This window comes from Vigna unguiculata, chromosome 8, assembly GCF_004118075.2.
Source record: "Vigna unguiculata cultivar IT97K-499-35 chromosome 8, ASM411807v1, whole genome shotgun sequence".
In the NCBI taxonomy this organism is placed as follows: Eukaryota; Viridiplantae; Streptophyta; class Magnoliopsida; order Fabales; family Fabaceae; genus Vigna; species Vigna unguiculata.
Window position 1 is genome coordinate 21,205,764 of NC_040286.1, and position 9,453 is coordinate 21,215,216.

The window sequence follows — 9,453 nt, forward strand, 5'->3', positions numbered from 1 at the left end:
AATATGCTTAAGCATTGGCCAGGGAACAATTGGTGTTTTTGTTTTCATGTTGGCATACCAAAACAAAAATAAGGAGCCATTCTAAAAGGGTTTTTTAAGTGTTGAACCCAATTCACACAACCATTGCATACAAAAGCAAAACAAGTATAAAGTTTTGAATAATCAATTCATCAATTATCTAACTATACATAATGGCATTTTGTGAAACCATGCATGCTCAAGTTCATTACCTTTCAGACCTATAGTTTATAACTCCTTTTCAATGCAAGGGGTTTAATTTCCCAAGTTAGAATTGAAGCTCATCAAGAACTGAACTTATGTTTCATTTTCAAATATTTAATCAAGAATGAACACATTTGATTCAGAACTACATCAAATTTGTAATCAAACAACTTCTTTGAACTAAAAACAGAAAATAACACTCAATTAGGGCTCAAGAGAAAGGGAAGAATGGGCACACCTAACAATGGCTCAAGTCTCTCGCAAGCGCCTCCCAACAATGTAGCTTCAACGCACGCAATGCCTGGGAAACACAATCCAATAACAGTTACCACTAGCCTGGGAACAAAAGGAGGGATAAACCATAGAACAACGATGAACAATGAGAAATTAACTTACCACTGTCGGCCAACGAACAAGGTCACAACGACGACGATTACAATGGTGAGAGGACCACGATGACCCTTGATGAGTTCCCACAACCCACGAACAAGAAGACACGATAGTGTCACGATGGTTTCATGGCAGGCAACGATGCGATTCTGATTTGGTTTCCCAGGCCACAACAACGTCAATTGCAAATTCACATTTCACGACAACGCAACACAATTGTGTTTGGTTCGTGTTTTGGGAGGGAGAATAAAAGTAGGGGCAGACCAAAGTGAAATGAAATTCTAATTTTATCGATGACTATACCGAAGAAAATATTCGTCGATAATTTCGTCGGTAATTTATAAATTTATTTAATAATTTAAATATATTTTATAAACCAAATCTTCCAATTGATAATAAAAAATATTTTTATATATTTTAGTATATATATATATATATATATATATATATATATATATATATATATATATATATATATATATATGAACGATATTTTTTAATATTTAGTTTTAACTAATGATGGGTTTTTAATACTACATATTTGAATAAAAATTCACATTTTTAAAAATATATTATATTTATTAAATTTCATGAATAATATATATGTAAAAATAATAATTAATAATATTAATAAATATAATAAAATATACTATTTAACACTACAAACATAAAGTTTATGTACATAGGAAAGTATTTATTTGTATATCAGTAGAATTATTACAAAATAAGTAAATAAAATATTACATTAATTGGTACTTTTTGAACTCGTGATCCAATTGAATCTATTATTTATTTGTATGAAAGTTCTCATGTAGTTTTATTCTGTCTTCCGATAAGGAGGATACTTTGATGTTAACTTGACGTAGATTCCGTGATGAACATTGATGCTTAGGGCTTCAATATTTGTTGAATAACTTTATAGTACTGTAAAGGAAAAATAGATGGCTGATCAAGGGCGACAACAAAACGCTATGGTGGTCACTAACAAGAGCTTTGACTAGTTGTTTTATTTAGCAAACTTTTCCTCACAAGATAATATAGTATTAGTCAGTCGAAAAATATTTAATTCTCTAGTATATTTTGTAAAATTTAACACTTTAAACCTAATTCAATTCTAAAAATTGAGTTATAATATCACTTATATATATATATATATATATATATATATATAAAGAAGTGGACTTTAAGTTTAATTAAATTTTACAAAACTAGTTTGTAATGGAAGATTTGTATCACTTATACTCTAAATTAATCTTATTTCTAGTTGATGTGAAACTTCTAAAATAGATAAATAATAAATTGCGCTAAGATAGACTCAAACTCAAGACTCTAGTACTATGTTATGAAATAAACTTTAAGTCTAACTCAATCTTCTGAAAGTAATTTATAAGATAAAATTTATAACCATTTACATGTTTTAAATTTGTCGTATCTTTAATCAATATAAAAGATTTTTTAATATTTTGATAATTAATTAAGAGACTACATAAAAGAAATTCAACATAAAATTTGTACTTGTTAAAAGATTAAGATCAATTTTGGCCATTATTAATCAAACTCAAAATAACCCAAATAACTTTATAAACAACCTTTATTATCTTCTTAATGGTCAAAGCCAAATGAATTGTTGTTTGGTTTGTTGATCATGTGTTGATTTGGTGTTTGGTAGACAGTGGACTAATTGTCTGTGGTATCATCATCGTCATCCTTTTTCTTTGTAGGGTTTTACAGGTGTTACCTTTTCTCCTTCAGCGCGTGTGAATTTGACCACCATCCAACTTGCCAAAGATTCGTACATCCACAAAATAATTTTTTCTTTTCTGATAAAAATAAAATTTCATAAAAATAAATATTACAAAAAAATTCTTAATAATAAACATTTATTTCTCTTATTTTAAAATTGATTATTATTTAGGTTACTGAAAATTTCTTTTCTGCATAAGGTAAATAACAATAACTGTTTGAATTATAAATATTTGTTCATAACGTAGAAGCACACAGAACATTGTGGTTAAAATTAATTTTCTTGCAGCTAAAACATTTCTCAGACATATTTATCATATCGGCTTCATACTCTCTTGTTTTATCTGATATTTTTCAATTAACTGGATGAAAGTACAAACTTTTTACGATATAGTAAAAATGAAGTAGCATCTCAATATAAAACGTATGATGATGTGTCAACCCATGGAGCTATGGCCACATGAAACAAAGTGAAGTTTGGACACATGTCATCCATGCGTGCATGCATGCATGTGTGGTGGCATTGTTTCGAAAGCAAAAGCGAAAACTGATTGGTCCTGCGCCGTACCATATACAGAATGAATTCAAAACCTTAAAATAAAAAACAAAAATTAAATGCAAGAAAGAAAGAGTGCAAAAGTCAAGTAACGCAGGCGATAGCAAACACTGCATTGAAATGCTGCACATTAAATACAAATACTGTAAAGTAGTCCTTGTTTGGTGTGAGACATAAAATAAGGCACATTTTATTTTGGAAACAAGGGCCCAGGACGCGGTTTTACAGAGTAGCCTGAGCTGTGTTTGGTTGCAACATGCAAAACCATTTTTCTTTTCTTTCACTTCACAGTAATTTTTGTTCATAACACCTTATCACTTTAAAATTCTAGTTAAACAAGCATCAGCACCCGAAGCTGCTCGTGACACAATTTCTTCTTTTTTTTCTCACATGTATTATATTAATATATATGGGAAATTAATAGTAGTACAAATATTTTTTTTCCTACAGAAGCACTGTTTTATCTTTTATTTATCTGAGTAACATATTGTATATAAATATTATATTCATAGTACACCTTTTGGTTTTAGGCGAGAACTCGGATTTTTGGAAACTGAATTCCAGTTTTGAATTTGGTTTTCAAGGAATTCGAATTTTGAAGTGAATTTTTTTTACGTATTTTATATTAATAAATTAGAATTAAGATTTTTGAATTTTTTTAATAAAATAGATATAAGAATTAATTTCTTTTCTTTTTTTAAAAAATGTTGTATTAGAGATTAAATTTATTTTTTAGAAAAATGAATTTAGTAATGTGTTTTTATTTATTTTAGGTATTATTTGAAAAAATAAAAAAAAATTATTATTATTTTTTTGAGTTTGTTGATTTAAAAATAGATTTTATATTGTGTAGTTAGTTATTTTGTATTTTATATTATTTAACTTTTATATTTTCAAATTACACATAAAATAATTTATTACATAATACAAAATCTATTTTTAAATCAACAAATTCAAAAAGAAAAAAATAATATTTATTTTTTTATTTTTTTAAATAATATCTAAAATAACTAAAAACACAATACTAAATCTATTTTTTTAAAAATAAATTTAATCTCTAATATAACATTTTTTACAAAAAAAATTAACTCTTATCTATTTTATTAAAAAAATTTAAAAATCTTAATTCTAATTTATTTATGTAAAAAATGAACAAATAAAAATACAAATCAAATTTAATATTCGGATCCTGATAACCGAATTCTAACCGGAAAAAAAAAGGTAAAACGAAAATTGGAATTCAGTCTCCGAAAATTCAAATTCCCACCTAAAACAAAAAAACGTACCATGAATGTAATATTTATATCAGGTAAATAAGATAGAAAATAGTGCTCCTGAAAAAAGAAATCGTAGTACAAAACTCTGATACAGTAGTACATGCATTTAATAGTCTTATGAAGTCAGACTTACATCAATTTTATCAAATAATAAAGAATGTATTGAAGTATATTAAGAGAATATATCAGCATTTATAACTATGGAGTTATAGAACAAACCTATAGGTTTAGGTAGTTTAAATTGATTGGTGTCATTTTTTAATAAAATATTTATTTGTTAAATATTCCTTAAATTAACTATCTTTTATGGTAAAAGTGATTTCGAAAGCGGTATATTTTGTTAGTATGCGAAAACCTTAAACCAAAGTCTTTATGAAATGAAAAAGAAAACCATTATATAAATTTAATTCAAAAGAGAGAGAAAACATTATTTAATCACAACACAACTGTTTCATTTGCGCTAAATACGTTTAATTTTGGCTTTTAAATTGATTGATGTTTGCTCCAAAGTAAATTATACCGATATTTATGCGTGTTGTAGAAAATCGTACAGAAACAATATAATAGTGGAATTATTTAAAAAAAAAACTGCTTCAAAAGGTAATAAACTACTGTCTAATTTTAAGAAAAAACTTAATTATTAGTAATTTTAATAATTTTCTTAAACTCATGGTACTCAATTATTTGTAATCTATAATAATATATAAAGAGATTTCCACTTTTATATTCATATTTCATAATATTAATTTTACCTTTTATAATATAATTATTTATTAGATTTTTTAAAATTAATGATTATTGTTACCTATTTTTTACAAAATTGTTTATTTTTTTCATTTAGTAATAACTAATTTTTCTATTTATTTAACTTTATTTTTAATATTTCACTTTATTTTTAATAAATATAAAATTATTTTATATATTAACTTAATAACATTACATTATTATCGTCTACAAAATATTATTATTTATATTTAAAAAATACACGATAGTATTAATAATTTTCCTAAACTCGTGATAACCGTGTTTTACGGTTGGGAAACTATTTTACATTTACAGTGCACGATTAACAATTTTATTAAAAAAATCAATAAACTTGTTGCGGTATTAAATTCTTACCATTTTCGATTACCATAACATTCCAATTATCGCATAACAATTAACATAACTTTATTTGTATAAACTCAATTTAAAAAATTGACTATTAAATAAAAATAAAGTAGCATAAATTAACTTTCAACTTGTTAATTAACTTATAAAATATTGGTAATTTTTCATTAAATGAAATTTTAAGTATAATAATTTAATAATTAACTAATGAAAATGCAATTATAATATATATATATATATATATATAAGAAATTTAATCTTTATTAATTAAATTTTATTAAAAAACATTTAGTTTAGAATTGGGTAAGTTGGTTTTAAAATAGACGAGTTTCTGTATTTTTTTTTCATAAGGTTTAACTATTGTGTTTTTTCTTTGTCAATTGAGTTTATTTTGGGAAAAGAAGACTATTGAAGGTGACTCTTGGGAGATGAAGCACTAAAAAGACAATTCAGGAATGAAAGAGACAGTGAAGTTAATTTTCAGCCTAAACCATGAACTTCCGTTGTTTAAGTTTGAAAACTTGTTCACTCGTAGTTGTCCATAGTCTTGGTCGTACTGGTAACTGCTCTGCAAACTTGGCTGTCAAAAACACGCATTGTATACCATAAAAATACTCAATAAAATTCAATAATACTAATGCTAATAAATTCTCCATTACCAAATTAGTTTACTAGGATGTTCTTTTTTTTATAGATTGCTGAATTGTTATTTAAATATTTTTTCTCTCCATCATATAATATACGTATCTGAAGGAAGCTTCTCTGAGATAAAGGACAAAAAGGTCATTTCAAGAACCGAGTCCTCTGTATCAAATTTAATTTAATTTAATTAAAATCCATCTGGCAACAATCTCCCGAATATGAAAACTTTTGGTACCTCAAAAACAAGTCTCAATCTATAAATACAGCATTCTCACTTCTCCATTTCCAAGAAGCAAAACCAAAAGTTTTCATCCCAAAACACAAACATCACAGAAACTGTTGAACAAACCTTGACACTCATTTATATTGATTCACACAAGAGTGCAAGAGAGAGAACTTTTCAACAGAATCAATCTTTACTGAAACACTTTCACCCCAGTGAAGAAAGCTAGCATCTTTGAGTTATCTATCATAATGGTTAAGCCAGAGATGAAGATCAACACAGAATCATCGAAGGCATTTTCCTCTTCATCAGCAGCAGCATCAAGTGAGAAGAAGAAGAAGTTCAAGGGAGTGAGAATGAGAAGCTGGGGCTCATGGGTTTCAGAGATTAGAGCACCAAACCAGAAAACTAGAATATGGTTGGGATCTTATTCAACTGCTGAAGCCGCAGCAAGAGCCTATGATGCTGCACTACTTTGCCTTAAAGGTTCCTCAGCCAATCTCAACTTCCCTTCAAGCTCCTCCTCACACTACATTCCTCAAGACACTGTCATGTCCCCAAAATCAATCCAAAGAGTGGCTGCAGCAGCTGCTGCTGCTGCTACCACCACCCCATTTTCTCCATCTCCACCACCTTCTCCTCCTTCTCCTCCTCTTGCTTCAACCTCTTCCTCCTCATTGGTCTCATCCCCATCAATCTCATCATCATCTCCCTCAGACCAAATTGACGATGATGTCTCACTTCTGTCACCATTTGGGGCTTACACTCCTCCTCCACCTTCACTTAACTGTGATCAAGCACATGAATCAATGGCCATGATGGAATATTGGTATGACTTGGAGGCCTTACAATCACCAAAGTATGCTGATCAAATGCTAAGTGGGGCATTCTTTGACATTGATTCAACACACTTGTTTGATGATCTCTATGAAGAAACTGACATTCGTTTGTGGAGTTTCTGCTGAGAGATTTTTCAATACTTTTTTTTTTTTGGATTACAGATTCATATTCGTTTGTCAGGTGTTGTTATATGAAGATATCAATCTCTGACTGTGACCAAATTAAAACTACATATTCTAGGGAAGAAATTCGTGATGGGATAAGACGATTTTTGGTCTCCCATTTCTGGATTTCTACACATATATGTATTATTGATGCAATATTTGTTATGTCGAATTTGATAATAGTTTTCTGCGTGTGATTATGTGGTTCATACATGAAGAGGGGAAATGACGGCATGTCTAAGTACAATCAGTTTCTTTTTCTTCTCTTTTTCAAGACGCGTTTTCGATGATGTCAATTACTATATTTCCTTGATTTTTATTAGTTTATATTAATTATCATAAAAGAAATTTTTGGCCCATACAAGGCATTTATTTGCACAGAAATATCTTATAAATGCAAAAATTACGCCACCAAATTTTTTATACTCAAATAATGTAACTGTTATTTGCATGGGAAAATGTCAGAGATGCTTGTTAATTCACCGAGATGGGGGAATCATAATGGTACAAATGTGGAAAATTGAACCACTGAAATGTGTCTTTTCTTGGACCATTTGCTCTCAGTCTTATTGCCATGCCCAAAGAAGAGTTATGTATTTCTTTTTTCCAATATTTCAAGTTAATTTAAATGGAAACACTGATAAAGATTTTTTATATTCGTATTTATTCATTAATTATCACAGAACTAAATTATTAACTATACTAATATTTTTAAAATTATATTAAGAGTTATTTATTCATAGCTGTGTAGAAATCTTTACAACTAATAATATATTAAAATAATTGGCCTTGCGTGCATCTTGTGAGAAACATAGACAGAAATAAATTCTAGTTCCTTTCCATCTACTATTACAATGGGTTTATTAGCCTATTGATTGTTTGCATTAGTAGGCATATGTACCAAAGTATGACACTTTGTGAAGAAGATACATAGAGATTCGTATCATTAAGTTGTAAACAAATATATATAAAATATTAGGACATTATTTTTAATCTAAAACCTCAATATAATTAGTTTGTGTCATTATATTATTTATTTTACTGATTTTCATTTAACGTAAGACTTCTAATTCACCTTATACACAAAAGCATAGTAATTGCATAGTTAGAAGAAGGAAAGACAAAGTTTGATGGTTTTCTGTGTAAGTATGAACTTGAATGAGAAGGGTTGAGGCAATTTAACAACACATGGCATGTTCTCCAATGAAATGGGTGAGGGCATGGGATCCCATTCTCACTTGTTCCTTTTACATTGTATCTAGTCTCAAGTCACAACAATGGGTGCTTTCTCACTATGGAAATGTACAGAAAAAAGCTTTTTGCTTTTGGTATTACATGTTCATATAGAGATGACCAACCCATTCTTTGACTATACTCTTCAATTAGGGGACCTATATGCTTTATGCATCAACATTTTTGGCCCTACTTAGGATTATGTTCCTAATGCAAGAATTTTAATTAAACATCTTTTCTATTATTTCATGCACATGAAAATGATATAGCTAAATGACAATCTAAACGTTGCATGTTGAGACAGAGCATGTGATATCAAACCGTCAATCAAATCCAAGATTTGTAATTTACCTAATAAATAAAGGGTTTTTATTTATTTATTATTATTATTTGGTATTAACAAAGGGGTTACCTTGCTTAATGCAATTATACCCAACAGAGTGTGGTATTGTCTGCAGATTAGTCCCCCTTTGGAAGTATGTCAAATAGTTTATTTGGTGAGCATACCAATTTATGCTAATCCAAGGAACAAGATGCTTAAAGAATTCAGAAAACAACCACTGTTGGTGTTTGTCATTTCAAGTTTAGTACTATAGTACCAGTATTTGTTGTGTTAATTACATGTTGTGACTTCCGGGAAAAGACATTTGGGATATGATTATTGAGTACTAGTACTATTATCTATGGTTTTTCATGTGGCTTCTCTCAGTTTTCACATAGTTAATGATTGTGCCAAAGAATAATATCCCACCAAAAAGAAAGGCAAGATCCAACACTCTACATGGGTTTAATGATCCAGTCTTGGCCTTATTAAGGCACAGTTAGTGAAGTTGTTATTAAGCTACAATTATAATTATAATAATAAATAAAAAGTGCTTAGAACTTCTATTCCACACTTATGTTAGATGTGTTAGATGTTAGAGATGTCACATCTATTAAAAATAAAATCGAATTATTTATAAAGATAATCCATTTTATTAATGGGTTTAATAGGTTAAACTATACTTAAACCCATATTTTAATATGATATTTTTAGTCACACTTTCATTCTTA

The 9,453-nt window shown here is 28.4% G+C and overlaps 1 protein-coding gene across 1 annotated transcript; it reads left to right on the plus strand.

Annotated features, from left to right (window-relative positions):
• The first annotated feature begins 6,231 nt into the window (after window positions 1–6,231).
• LOC114193918 (ethylene-responsive transcription factor ERF014-like) lies at window positions 6,232–7,374 on the plus strand. The gene has a single exon (XM_028083906.1). It carries the CDS (start codon window positions 6,415–6,417, stop codon window positions 7,126–7,128), a length of 714 nt encoding a protein of 237 aa, XP_027939707.1. The 5' UTR covers window positions 6,232–6,414; the 3' UTR covers window positions 7,129–7,374.
• Window positions 7,375–9,453: the final 2,079 nt, after the last annotated feature.

What these genes read in the sequence shown, in the direction of transcription:
- LOC114193918 (XM_028083906.1), top strand. Translation starts at nt 6,415, where the DNA reads ATGGTTAAGCCAGAGATGAAGATCAACACAGAATCATCGAAGGCATTT.